Source organism: Stigmatopora nigra, chromosome 8, assembly GCF_051989575.1.
Source record: "Stigmatopora nigra isolate UIUO_SnigA chromosome 8, RoL_Snig_1.1, whole genome shotgun sequence".
In the NCBI taxonomy this organism is placed as follows: Eukaryota; Metazoa; Chordata; class Actinopteri; order Syngnathiformes; family Syngnathidae; genus Stigmatopora; species Stigmatopora nigra.
This window is the reverse complement of record NC_135515.1, coordinates 5,756,720-5,771,509: the sequence shown is the minus strand read 5'-3', so window position 1 is coordinate 5,771,509 and position 14,790 is coordinate 5,756,720. Positions and strand designations below refer to the sequence as shown.

Genomic DNA, 14,790 nt, shown 5'->3' with positions numbered 1-14,790 from the left:
TGAAGGGTCCTGCAACTGTTCCAGCGTCCACTAGGCTGCCCCCCTGAAACCTCAGTGCGAAATAAGCACTACAGATAATGGAAGGATGGATTAACTACTGCCTATTGGACATTTGAAATGAGTTTCATTGCATGTGCTGTTTGTTTACAACAAAATTTCCCTGAGGAGCACTCATAAAAACTTCTCCTCATTGACTGCAGTTTATTCCAATCGTAATAAACACTAATGGGGGGAAAATGCTATGCCTCCAAGATGTGTAATTCTTCATCTACTCTATACCTATTGGCTGTAGTTACTTTTCCCTCCCAAAAAAAAAATCTCACTGTCTGAATATCCGCCATTGACTTTAAAACCACTGCAATTTTAATAAAAGCACTGAGGATATGCAGTGATTAACGCTCTGAACTATGTAGAAATGTAATTAGGAGTGTTTGTTTGTCAATGTGTGCTTTTAGAACGCCTGGCAACCAGTTCAAACTGTACCCAGGCTCTTGCCCATTGTGAAATGGTACAGGTTTAAGCACCCTCACGACTCTCATGAGAATAAGTGGCAAGGACGATGAATGGTGGTGCCAAGTTCCCAAGAGTATAAGGGTCCGTGACGATCAGTAGATTGAAGCAGGTTTTGCAAACCTACACACTTTGGTGGCTGAAAAAAAAATCTTTAATTCAAAACTGATCTTTTAAAGAATGGCACTACACAACCCAGGAGTATCCAAACTAGTCCACCAAAGTCCATAAAGGTTGCTGTTTTTTGTTCTAACTGATCAAGCACAGACAGTTTCACCAATGAGGTTTCTCATTCAACATAGAAGTCGTTTTTTTATTGTAAGATATTAACAAAGAAAAGACTTCTTTAGCACATGTAAGACAGTAAATGTTGGTTTGTCCTATTTTTGTAAGGGTTTCACTGTGTTACTAACACATACTTATGACTGTGGCATTGACGGAAGGTGGTGCTCGCTCACAACACCCAGAGAATTTGGGTAATCAGCCTGACAACCCCCTTAAGTAACACGATTGGTGATGTTTACGACTCTAATACACCTCTCTCCTTAGTGAGTTCTATAAAACATCGCACTCCATCTTCCCTTCACTCCCAGAAACTTGTTAAAATTCAGCCTCTCACTCTTTCTTTCTGCCAGCCAGCCAGTCCCTCTGTCTCTTCATTAAGCTCTGTTGCCATCATGGCTCCAGGCTTATTGCACTTAGATTGGCTCCCTGCACGGCACCGCACTTGAAGGCTGCTGTAGCAGGAGACTTAAAGCGGTTCTGCTCAGGCAGTCAGTGGGCCCTAAAAGTGAACTCTGGCTCTCACACCCCCTATGGCCCAGTCTCTGGTGGGCGACTCAGTCCGAGAGGTGCTGCTTATATAAAGGCCTGTAATTATGAGTCTTTCTGAAGCTGAGCGCTCAAGAAATCAACAGCACAATTATAATATGCTGAAAAAAGTCTAAAAAATTGTTTTTACTTGCAACAATTATTGTGAAAGTCTACCCACAAAGAAGCAGACAGGAAAGGTCAAAGACACACTTTATATAATAATCTATGCAGATGCAGATATTTAAGATGACCATTTTGAGATTAATTTTAGACATGCTGAATCGCTAATCAGTTTTCTTAGCCTAGAAAAATCACATTTGTTTGTCAGATTTAGGTTGTTGATAATGTTTAAGAAGTTCTCTTCTCCTTAACAGATGTTGGGACCTTTCAACTCAGAGTTAAAAATCACTTGACATGCCCTTACCATTACATTTTTAGATATTGACTCATGTCTCTCCGCTTTGTCTAAATCCTAAAAAAATCAAGGTCTTTGGATGGACATTACTTTGAGAATAACCCATAAATTTACATCAGTGACTAGTAGTTCATATATATATGTATACTGTTTATAAAAAAAATCAGTCACTGATGGTACAGTGGTACCTTAGAAGGACTTCATTAGCGGCAGCAATTTTGACTCAGTGATGGGGTGAATGTGAGTGCTGGTGGACATCCCTATATGTGGCCTGGGACTGACTGGGGACCAGTTCAGGGTGTAGTACGCCTCATGCCCAAAGGTAGCTGGGATATGCTCCGGGACCCTGCGAGACTGATCAGAATAACCAGTGTTGACAATGGATGAATGGACGTATATAAAACTATACTTATATATTAACATAAAGACATCTATTAAAACATTAGGACTCACTTGCATTGGACAACATAGGATCTGTTGAGAATAGATGACTAGATTTATAGTATATGAGATTCTTATTGTCATGCTTTGAACTATGAATGTTATATCACTAGTGGAATGTATTATGGTTAGATGTTGAAGCAAATACTAAACGCGAATGAATGTGTAACCTACCTACGGTGCTTCTTGAGTAGCAACCTGTCCATATAGGTAAGTCTGCTTTCAGTGAACTCCAGTTTGACGGGTACCTTGCTGTCTCCCCCTCTCTTTGTGTTTGCTTCATGGCATCTCTCTGGAGGAAAGTCTACTTGAGCCGCTACACCTGACACTTGAGAAACAGTGTACAAAAATATAGTTGGATTACAGAGAGAAGAAAAGGATGCCAGACAAAATAAGGAGTGGACCCTACAATGCAAACCAAAATATAGACACATCAGTAAGAGCCATATATAACATAGCATAGCAATACAGTATTGTACTCTAGAATTATAGTACAAAAACAATAAAAGTGTTACATTACAACCACATGAGCGAGAATAACACCAGGGAAAGGAAGAAATCGCTATGATTGCTCTCAACACTTTAGAAGTCCATAGTGGCAGCTTGAAAGTGGACCTGTGTGCCAGTGGCTTGACAGAAATAATTAGGGCTGAAGGGGCTGGCAGTAATTTGCAGAGAAGAGTGGAGGGGGTTAGGGGGGGGGGAGTCTGTCCAAGTGTGTTGGGTAGAGAAAATAAGAGAACAAATAAAAAGCTCCAAGACCTCAACCCACAGCACTAATATAATAGCACATAGTACATAAATATACAAACATTCCAGACCCAATTTGAGATGGAAGACAGCCTGTATACATAGACATGCACATAACTGTGGGGAATGAGTGTTGTGGAGCGTACAGCAAACACTTCACTCGTTATCGAAATGCAGCCAACATGGACTATTTTTTAAACTGCAGGGCTAAGCACTTTCTGGATAGCGCTAGGACATCATCACATAGTGATGAAGAGGGGCAGTGAGAAAAAAATCAGGACTTTGTAAAATGACTTCGACAGTAAGAAAAGTAGTCGCCTGAAACCTGGGAGGCAAGTAAAGTTCATAATGTTTGGCTCTAATTTCTGAAATAATTGAAGGGGATTACCGTTATGGAATCGTATTTGCGTACATTCTGTAATCCGTCAAATCATTTAAATATGCAACATTAATTCATTGATACTTATTGTACTTAGTAGTTTAAAAAAAGGTTTTACAGTTTATTAGGAAGTAGTATCTTACAATGCAATCTTAGTCCTCACCTGTTTGAGTGGAAATTGTTACAGGTTCTGTGGCACTATCACTATCAGACTTTCGGTTTCTCCAATCTTTGAGAGCCTGCTGGAAAGATCTAGCAGACTCTTCCTCATTATAGCCTCCACTGAGAAGAGAATTCTCAAAAGCCTTTTTAGCATTCTCATGGTGTTTCTTTCTACTTATTTCCACACATGTCTTTTCTCCATAATTCTCAGTAAACATCTGCAAAAAAAGACAGAAACACTAAATTAGAAAGCATGCCAAAATAACGATTCATGCTAATCTTCCCTAATCTCCAACTATAACATTACTATATAACACCAGTGGAAATTGAATTAGTTGCAAAAATCATGTTTCCCGATTAAGAATCTGCTATTGCACATCTGACTAATTATATATGTAAGGGGATAAAAGACAGGACAGTTTACATTTGAGGGAAAAATGGAAAGGACAGTTAATGATTCTTCAAGTATGTGGATATCTAATCTCCATTTGTGCAAGCAAAAAAGGAAGTGAAATCTTCATTGTCCTGACATATTTATAAGAGAACTCAATAACCAAGAAGCTTGGAAGCAATCCCATGATGAAAACCTAATTAAGCAAAGTCTCAGTAAAGTAGACATCATTGCAGGCTGCCATAGCAATGACAACTATCTGTAAACTTGTTGTAATATGAGTGCATTCTTTTGGCATATTCATTCATTAATCAGTCAGTTTGGTTTAAATCCACTTCACTCATCTTTAATAGATTGGATTGACAATTTACTCTATTGTGGAAAATCATACTGCTACCCACAAAAACACATAAAATACATTAAACCTATGAAAAGTTAATAGTGTTTTCCTATTTTGGGCTTGCATAACCCCCCGCCAACCACCTCCTTGTCTAAGAAACAATGGCTTAATCAGTAGCTAGATGTTTATTTGAAGCATGACAATTATTTGGACGGAGCAGAGATTTTAATCACATTACTCTGGCAACAAGAGAGACTTTGCTCCTATGACCCAAGACATCGCGTGACTAGAATTATTTGCCCTCCAATCTTCAGAATTTTGGTAGGGATTCATAAGGCTTTACACCTTTTTGTCACAGAAGAATGCACAGTGGGAGTGTGGTTTAAAAGTTAATTAAAGCCATTTTAATAAATGCTAAGAGAAAATGATGATAAAGACAAAATTAATATTCAAATTCAATAACAAATGTAGTTAACACACTAGTAGTGTGTGAGAACATAAAATAGATTAAGTTCTAATCAACAACCATTCTTCATAAGAAATCATCTATGTACATGTACACACAGTTTCCTAATAAAACACAACCCTCCAGACACAATTATCCATGTAATATTTGCACTCGTTTTGCATGTAACAATTGGATGAAGGGTCAATTCCTGAGGTAATGGCTAATTCATCGGCATGGGTTTTAGCTGCGTGGATGAAACAGTCGTTTCATTAAATTGTCCAATTTAATCTTCTGCTAAAATTATTAAACTTTTCTGAGCAAAGCAAGTCAGTGATCACTTATTGAGTTCAACAAAGTAAATAACAGAAGTAATAGCATTTCCTAATTATAGGCACTTGTAATTATAATTTTCTACACAGTATTTGCATATGTAATAAGTATATAGTATGCCATTGCTATATATTGCGTATATGCAAAACACTCACGGGTTTGAACCCCTGACTTTAGATTTTCCGAGGCAGATGTACAAACAAGTCATCCATTATGCTATACCTATCTTTGAAACATATGTGGACATAGTAGTCTTGCTAAAAAGAATGATTGATCTGAAAGGTGATAGCCAAATGTCTACCCTTATTAAGCATACAAAGAGAACCTTCAAACAGAAGGTGGAAATTATCTAACATCCTCCAACTTTGTGATGTCATCATAGACACTAAGTGGCTGCCAAATGGGAACTTTTACAGCTCAAGTGAACTCATTAGCCAATTCGGCAAAAGCACTGCTTGGTTATGTAATAGTAAACAAAAATTGTGGCACAATTTGAACATGTTTACTTAGAGAGATACTAAAATAGTTTTTCAATGTTCTAGTGTGCATTAAAAAAGTTCCGAGACTCCACGCCCACTAATATCGGAAGTGCTGAACAATTTTCTCGGTTGGCACACAAGGCTGAAGCACCAGTGTGAGGTGAGTGAATGTTTTATGTTTTTAGCTAAGCTTGTTGTCATTGAAGGACGATTGTTGGCCACATCGCTGCAATGTGCCAAAGTTCCCACCTGCATTGCCAATGCCCACCAGCTTCCTGCCGGCATACTCACTCGAAAGCCAATCAGCAAAGATTATTCAAATTAGGTCCAGTCAGTTTCTTATTAATGAGAAACTACAAGTCTGCAGAAGAGCCTGAAAAAGACCAACTAAAGTAGTATCTTGGAAAAAGGATATTTTGGGCATTTATTAATGCGAATTCCTATGAAAGTCCCGGTAGTTGTTGTGAGATACTGTATGATAGCATTTACTTGTTTTCTGAAAAGAAGAATCACTGAAAATGTTATCTTTGTCCCTCAACAGGAAATTAAAACTGCACAAAAACACAGGAGGCATACATTTGACCTTTGTATTATTATCTCTCATCACATTTTCATCTCAGTTTCTGAACTGCTTTATCCTCATTAGGGCAACGGGGGGTGCTGGAGCCAATCCCAATTTAGAGTGTCCAATCAGCCTAACATGCACATTTTTAGAATGTGAGAGGAAACCCACGCAGGCCAAGGGAGAACATGCAAACTCCACACAGGTGGACCGACCTGGACATGAACCCAGGACCTCAGAGATTTGAGGCTGACACGCTAACCACTCGGGCCACCCCGTATTATTATTATTATTATTATCATTAGTTTATTTGACTCCAATGAAGTTAATATTCTATTTGTCAACCTGTCTCATTTTCTCTGTCCTCTTTTATTTTATTCTTTCCAACACAAACGACACAGGATTATTTTAGCGAGGGATGCATGCGTCAGCTGCATGTGTATAATCCCCCTACCCTTTGCATCCTGCCAAAATACACAGCTGAGCGTGATTGAATAAGGATATGGATGTGTCCGCTTCAAATTGAAGTACACATCCCCCCCCAACCTAACAAAGCTACAGAAATGAAAAGTACAAATAATTACAAGATGTGGCAAGCCTTGTTAAACCTTGGAATGTTTACCAGTCAATTGCCAGGTATAATTATTTATTCCTCTTACCTTTCAAGTTTTTGGACTGTACGACAAAGCCGTAAGAAGTGTACAAACTGAAATGATGCAAATGCAGAATGAAAACCAAATCAGTAATTCATACAATCTTGACAAACTGCAGTGCACTGAATATTTTGAAAAATTAATATATCTAGATGTTATTTGGGGGAGGCCCAGCGGATGAGTGGTTAGGATGTTGGTTGGTAATGCGGTTTCCCATGCATGCTAGGCTGGTTGAACACTTAAATGCTATCCATGCGAACATTTAGGAGGCCATTTTTATGAATGCAATCCATTATTTAAGAGGGCCTTGACAGAAGTGATAATTCCTTTCCATCTAATCAGACCTTAGATCTGATTGGAGAAGAACACCTGAAATTGAGCAAAAATGTGGAGCATTACTGCCCTCTTTGGGTAAACTGTATGAGAAACAAGGTGTGAAAGCACGCAATCATTAACCATTTCATCTTTTTCCTGTGCAGTAAATCTATAGACAGAGAGGTTTCAGTAATGGTGCTAAACAAATTACACGTTAAAAGATGTCCAACAGTATTGACTCCTTTTCCTTTCCTTGAAGACCCATTAAGCTAAGCAACTGTTTTGTGTGATTTTGCGAACATTAGCACGATTAAGTTAATGATTTTCATAGTTATTGAAGAAGGAGACACACAATAGTCTGTCCTCATGTGACCATTTCCCAGCTTCTTCGCCCATAAGGTTTCCTTGTACTTACTCATCCTGTGTCAACCTTCCAACACAAAAGTGTTATAGAGGCAATATAAAACCTGCTGATTGGTAGAAAAAAAAAACGGCCGTGTTTACACAATTAAATTGAATAATCGCCTTCTCCAAAGAGCGTGTCCATGACATAACCAAACCTTATCTAAATTGAAGCCTCACATGGGTCTAGATTGGCATTTCATATGAAAATATGCCCTATGTTCAGTTTTACTGATGTATCTATCTGCGAATGTTTTGCAACAGCAACTCGAAAACTGGCCCATACAGGTGCAACATTGCCTTCTAATGGTGCCATAAAGCTGCCCCTTATTTCCCCTCTTACGCCTGGGGATGAATTACAGCCACTCTCCTGGGACTAGGCATACAATCAGGCAACAAGCAGCATTCACCACACTCTTGTGCTATGTTGGAGGAAATTAGTTCCCTTTTATGCTTGAATGGGTCTGAGATACTGCAGTGTTAAGCATGGTGGGTGTTTGTGCATGTTTTGTTTCTCAAGTGTGGTGCACAAATAATGAGAAGTGGTGCAGTTTGGGGGTGATAATGGCATTGCCCTAGTTACACCTTGCACAGAATGCATGACGGAGCAAAGTAGTATTCATAATTCTACAAATTATTTTTAAATCACAGTTACAGTGTGTTGCAAAAGTGCCTTGATATTGCTAGATGATTCACTTTCCCCGCTTCCCATACACACTCCCCTTTGTGATGGAATGAGTTTTATTAAACCCTTCCAGAAGACACCCAAGTTTGCCTTTTTACCTAAAACAAAGGCTAATACAGCGACAAAGCCCATAACTGTGCAACAACAACATCAATTGCACTTTCAAGTTAAGTACCACTTTACATTTTAACTCACTGCAGGTGAGTCGACGAGTTATATGTCGCTATCTCTTCAACAATGCCGTAGTGGGTTTAGAATGAATAAAAACAGAAAATGTTCTATGAAGTGGCATTAGCTTTATGACACTGCTGTTTTCATGTTATTATAGTGATTAATGCGCATATAACCTAAGCTATTAACATTGTAAACACAAGCACATTACAATACATGGAGAGGAGAGATAGTCTAAAGCTCACCAGCGAGCCTAATGAGTGATATTAGAAAATCCAATGGATGGGTGGATGGCTTATGGTAAACATCTATAAGCATCCCATTTGACCTTTTTGTTAAATAAGACCCATTAGAAATATATCTTTGTGCATACCTTTTTATCATTCCTGACATCACCTTGTCCGCAGTTTGTTGTCTTCATCTTACTAGGCTTTGCTGTCTCAGGACAACAGCAGGAATCATACAGCGGAAGATGAGGTGGTGCTAAAGAGACAAAGTAATATTAATTTGGAGTAAAAATGCGATGACGTAATGTATGTAAATTAATCAATTTGGCAGTCTATGTATATAAGACCATAATGCAAATTATGGCTCACCTGCTAATGGTTCATCCTTTAGAACTCGGATCTTCATTTTCCCTGCTGAGAGACTCTGGAAATGTAGGAAAATAAAATAATATGCTTGCAACAGCAATGGACTATTCTACAAAGATGTAAAAAGTTTGGAGGTTTAAACTGACAGTAAGTTCAGTAAGTTGTTACTCTAAGGAAATATTTTCAGTCAGACTATTTTGTGTAGAATGCTACTAAATTTCTGAGACAATATAGTTAACAAATGAATAAAAAAAACAGACCTTTTGGGTTTTCAATACAGTTTGTGTTAGAGAACTCCTGTTGATTGATCCATATTGTTCAGACTTCTGATGTAAAAATCCTATATGCCTAGAAAAAGGGATAAAGAATATTTATTTTAGCAAGTATTCATGAAAATGACAGAAAACAAAAAGGCTTGTTATACTCTTTTATGAACCTTTGGAGTAAATAGATCTCCTGAAACATTCCCAGATGCATATTCTCTTGTTATCAACTTAATTAAGTCTTGACAGTCTGTCAATCGTTTTTCTCTTAGTCTGTTGGATCTCTACCAACACCTTGAAAACATCTTGTTAACTTAATTTCTTATCTATTCTGGTAAGTTGTGCTCTGAGACTGGCTGGCAACCAGTGCCTGTGATTCATAGAGATTTGGGATAGGCTCCAGCACCCCTACTGCCCTCTGATCTGTGCATGAATTTTGAGTTTTTTCATAATTCAGTTAAATGAAAGAGTCACAAAACATTGGAACAAGGAAGTTGCTGATGAAGTGACTTTGTCAGTTTTACGCTATTGTTGTTGAATTTACTCAGTGATGCGCAAGTTTAAGGTGCATTTGTCAGTGTTGAGTTCATGAAAGGTAAACATAATATTGAAAGCATATTGTTTGGGGAACCATTCTTATTGTTTTCTTTTGATTTCTGACTCCATGCTGTGGTTTCATCTATTTTCCATCAGTGGACTGAACAGTCATTCTTTCAAGCATAGAACCCAACAGAGAACATAGAGAAACGAGGACCCAACTTTGGCAGCTCAATTCAAAACAAAGACATTTTTTCTAACCATAACAGCCTCAAGGAAACCCACACAATCACAAAGCATATTTATCCATTTTAAGATACATTGGAGAACTGGACAACATTTAAATAAACAAATGGAACATATCCCAAGGCAATAAAAATTATTTTCAAAGTAACGTTCACATTTAGTCACAGTCATAGAAAACCAGGAAAAGTAGAAGACCATGTAGATTTTTCAAATTTTTTGTTCATTAACCTGCAGCACCTGAACAAATATCTCATTTGTAATCCTACCAAGAACTAGAATTGTTTCTCTTAATCAATTTGTTATGAAGATTCACACAGCTAGCGAACGCACACTGAGACATAAATATAAATATTTAAATAATAAACCATATAACATTTGTGTAACAACAAAAAATCTGACTTTTATGAATGACATTTAACTTACTGTATCTATCTTCTCTTCACAAAGTAGAATATTGTTGTGATAACAGCATTGTCGTGCATGCCACACATTAATTTACATGCATGAGGAAATAATCAGCAAGTTTTCATACATTAGTTATGTTCATCCTTCCGATGATTTGACATCAGACATTCTGGGAATTGGGGAAAACCTAATTTACTAATATAATGAAATATAATGTTCCTGTGACAAAATTACTTATGCTCCAACATTGAATTATACAAAGCTATTCTGGATGTTACTATTTTTTGTTGTATGGCAACTCATCGCATGAGTCAAATAACATCAGTGTGTAAAGAAATGTTTTAAATGTGACGACAGAGTTGCCACTTGACTAAACTCTGTTGGTGTGTTGTGCTGACAATGAGGGTGGACGTTCTTTTTGACAGTGGATGGCATTGGGTAATCAAGCCTGCACCATCGCCCTGGCAACTGACTGTCGCCAGGGGAGACAGCTGAGGCACACCTCTGCTGGTGCAGGATAACAAGCTGTCCCTTCAGGACATATACCCCAGAGAAATAAGGTTTGTTGGAAATCTTGGTGGATTTTGCATTAGCAAACACCTCATTATCTAATCCAGATTCATCTACATCTACTACACATGCCTCCACATATAAGAAAAAGTTGCAACAAATTCAGAGGGAAAAGTGACACGCTCTGTTTACACTTTGTATGTTATTCTAGCACTTTTCTACATACTCAACATTGCCTGAGGTCATTTAAAACACATTTTATATTATAGATGTAGCTGTGCATAAATAAAGCAAAATTATGAAACATTTATCTATTCTCATTATGTATATAGTAAAAATATGATATGAAATTATTTAAACAACAACACAATGACATCATGTTGTGTTGATGTATCTAAAGTTTAATACAGAAATTGTGACGGCCACACAAATTTATGAAATGCTATTCAGTGTACGCCAAAAAGTGTTGGTTAGTTCACAATCACATCTATAAATTAGCAGGTATAAGTATTATAAAGGGCTTTGGGCAGGATTTAATGTGTGGGAAACCACTGTATAATCTGATGAGTATGCCAATCCGACAGAACACTACATTTATCGCCAGCTGTTATTCTTTCGTTTCCGCAGTCGTTTTTGGTGGGAATTCAAAAAAGGAAAGGAAAAAAAGACTTTTTAACAGGCCCCCAATGGGCTGTACAATCCACCACAGAGCAAGAGTAAACCATCTGCCTGGCTAAATTCTCCTCCAAACGTGCAAAACAATTTAACTAAATGTAAATTATGTTCATTCTTGCAGCAAATGATCTCACAAAAGAATGTCTTTTGACTGGAAATTCAACTTAGGGAGACTAATTGTCCAAAATTCTCTTAATTTAGTAACACTGTACATTTTTCTGTGGTGAAAAGCGGACTATAGCCTAAACTGATTCCCAGTCAGTTGCAATAACAACCATTTGTGCCCATATTTACACCGTCACTGAGTTGGAAATGAACCCAAGCTGCACTTGAGTCAGATAAAAAAGTATAGCACCATAACTTCAGAGTAGGAAAACCTGTTCTCTAAAGGAAGGTATAAGAGGACCAGTAGTGTCTACAATCCTTCAAGGCTGAAAGTCAAAGCTGCATTAAAGCTTAGAGTTTGGAAGGGCCAATCATAGAACTATGTACTACATTTGCCCCGGGCCAACCGAATGACTTTATTATTGCCTCTGTAGTACTCCCAAAGTCATTAAACTACACCTCCTTTCAGCAAACTAAATGTGAACATCTATTGTTTGCCACCAAATAACGGAAATGCTTGTAATACCAGAATGAACCATCAATCTACTAGAGGAGCAGTGTGATCTTGGGGACAAGCAGTTAGACGATAGAAAAATAAAGTACGCACAGCATCATTGTAAATTACATCTTATGTTGTTCTGAGGGAGGTTTAGGGGAATGTACAAGATCCAAAAACAAGTAGCCTGCATAAAGCACTTTTAAATTGTATGCTTTTTAGGCATCTACAACCCTCCTTTCAAATTTCTAGAACCATCTTGCATTATTATATGTGTGTTTGACAATTAAAATATATTTTTCTTCTTCACTCCATGATAAGCCTCTTAAGTCTCTGATCCCTCTCTGTAGCCACACTAATGATAGCCTACTATGAAGGACTGAGTGAAAAGTTAATTTCCTATTGCAGCAAAATCTTAGGGAATACAGGTTCTTGTAATAGTTTTCAAGTGAATTCATTCCCTATTCTGATATTTTCTCGTCTTGTCTCCCGCTATTTTCTATTTATTTCTTTCAACGACTCCTGACACCCCATTAGCTGACCCAATAATACTTACCCCCTCTCGCCTTTCTCCTTTTTCATACTTTCTTTCAGTCTTCGTAGTTTGTTTTCCAGCTCGGTGCTCTGCTGTGTCAGAGATTCTGTCTCTGACTGTAAGCTCTGGGTGTTCCTATAGAAACGCATGAACGTGCATATTTTATCAAGCAAGTCAATGACAGTCAATCATATAAATGAACCACTCCATCAGATTAGTAAAATAGGCAAGCACCGATATGTTCAATTCATCCTTTGCACCAATCTCTGCTGCCTTGGCTGATCAATATTTTCATCTATTAGTCACAAGGTGCAAGTAGCACTGAGCTCAAGCATCAATTTAGTCAATTTGCTGTTGGCAAATGAAAAACTACTTATAGGTGCTGCACTACATTTCAAACAAAGTGTTATGGAGCAGCCAAACATGCTGAAATGCAAACACTTGTACTGTTGGCTTCAAGATTATCAACTAAGCATGCATAAAAGAATGAAAGACAAACAACCAAGATGAACTACTGACAATTGTTCAAGTCACATTGTTATTGGATCTCAACTTACCTCGAAGTAAAATGTATAGATTTACTTTTGGGGAGCATCCCAAAGTCATTTAAATTCATAACTCCTCTTAGCTGGGAGGCTTGCGTCACTCTGGCGGCTTTTTTTCCTGCAATAAAAATCAAATACAATGCCGTTGAGTACATGAAACACCCACTTTGAACTAAAATCCACAATACCGCTGTCATTGCCCTCTAAAGGGATGCCGGTAAGGAACAATAACCAGAGTGGACAGATTTGCCAAAAGCGATGCAGGGTAGTTAAAATAACTGGCAGTAACTGTTTATAGGGCTATAGAGAAATTAGTTAAGTGGGGCATATTAGGTATATTGGTATAGTGAGAGCAGATAAACTGCCAGCAACATAGCTGATAACATAATAGCTTTATACAATGAGGTTTGTTGAGGTTCACTCAAGGAGCAAATCTCTAAGAAAAGCAAGCATTTTACCCAAGTTCACAAAATAATAAACTTGAGCGGACTCCATAGATCTGTTTTCTACATCTATGCCCTCATTACTCAATTATTCATTCATGTTCATACATCAACAATTTATAGTCTTCAATAAAGAAAACATGTATGCATGTCTGAGCTGCATTCAAGTTTGTTGTTTGTTGATTCCCATGAAAACAAAAAATGCACATCTAATATACATAATTCTATTAAACGCCAGTGCAAAGTAGGCCTATTTAAAAAATATTGCAAAAACTGTTGCAAATTGCACACGAGCATTTGTGAGAACTGCTTAAACCTTAAATTAATACATTAATAGTGCCGTCCTTAGTCCAATATATAACTCATATAAACTAAAACACTTACCAAAAATTTCGCATGGGTGCGCTTGAAACGACTATTTTAACAAGGACACATCATGAAAACTGCACGTCACCGAAAGACAAAAGATTACATCACTGTCACACGTATACTATATAGATATTTAGTAAATAATAGCATGTAATACCAAGCGTAACGTGCATTCGTAGTTGTGACGACTTTCAGAAAATAACAGGAAACTATCTGGATTGAATTTACCTGACGGATCTTTTACCCAGCGAATGTGAAACAGATTGAAGGAATAATGCAAAGGCTTGCAGTTTACGTCTTAAAAGTGTCTATTTTGGTTCTCAAAAGCGTTTGTGGTAAACAGTTTTCTAAGAAGCATGAAGCGTCAACGGGGTCGAGTACCGTTTCCATGACAACCAAAGCATGTGATCCCAGCTGTCCTTGTCGCGATAGGCAACTGTGCAGGCGACGCTAACACGGGATATTTTAAGAAAATAATCTTTGCACATAATTAGAAATCTTCCCGAATAAGTATAACACATTTATGAAGAAATGAAACGTGCATATTTTTTTTTTCATTTTGCTATTAAAATATCAATTCATTCTTATTAATAACAATAAAACAGTAATGCATTCATTTTCTGAACTGCTTATCCACACAAAGGTCGCAGGGGGTGCTAGACCCTATCACACTCATACCTGCATGTGTTTGGAATGTGGGAGGAAACTAGAGTACCTAGAGAAAACCCACTTAAGCCTGGGGAGAACATGCAAACTCCACACAAGGGGGCCGACTTGGGATCAACCCCAGAATTGTGAGGCCAATGCACGCATCTGCCAGGC

At 37.8% G+C, this 14,790-nt stretch overlaps 1 protein-coding gene across 2 annotated transcripts; it reads right to left on the bottom strand.

Moving 5' to 3' along the window:
• Window positions 1–14,345, bottom strand: zbbx (zinc finger, B-box domain containing). 2 transcript variants are annotated; one of them, XM_077722765.1, is made up of 9 exons: window positions 14,197–14,345; window positions 13,169–13,274; window positions 12,633–12,746; window positions 9,100–9,187; window positions 8,843–8,897; window positions 8,620–8,729; window positions 3,472–3,688; window positions 2,354–2,507; window positions 1–2,092 (listed from the first exon to the last, which is right to left on the bottom strand). In XM_077722765.1, exons 2-9 carry the CDS (start codon window positions 13,225–13,227, stop codon window positions 2,032–2,034), a joined length of 858 nt encoding a protein of 285 aa, XP_077578891.1. In that variant the 5' UTR covers window positions 13,228–13,274; window positions 14,197–14,345; the 3' UTR covers window positions 1–2,031. The 2 variants fall into 2 exon arrangements, with proteins under 2 accessions (XP_077578891.1, XP_077578892.1); XM_077722766.1 differs by lacking the exon at window positions 14,197–14,345 and adding an exon at window positions 13,984–14,024.
• Window positions 14,346–14,790: the final 445 nt, after the last annotated feature.

Bases quoted from the DNA above. Each gene is read 5' to 3' on its own strand.
- zbbx (XM_077722765.1), bottom strand. From the start codon at position 13,227: ATGAATTTAAATGACTTTGGGATGCTCCCCAAAAGTAAATCTATACAT. The intron at 12,747-13,168 runs GTAAGTTGAGAT...GCGTTTCTATAG, and splicing joins TCTATACATTTTACTTCGAG to GAACACCCAGAGCTTACAGT. The intron at 2,093-2,353 runs GTAGGTTACACA...TATTCTGATCAG, and splicing joins CTACTCAAGAAGCACCGTAG to TCTCGCAGGGTCCCGGAGCA.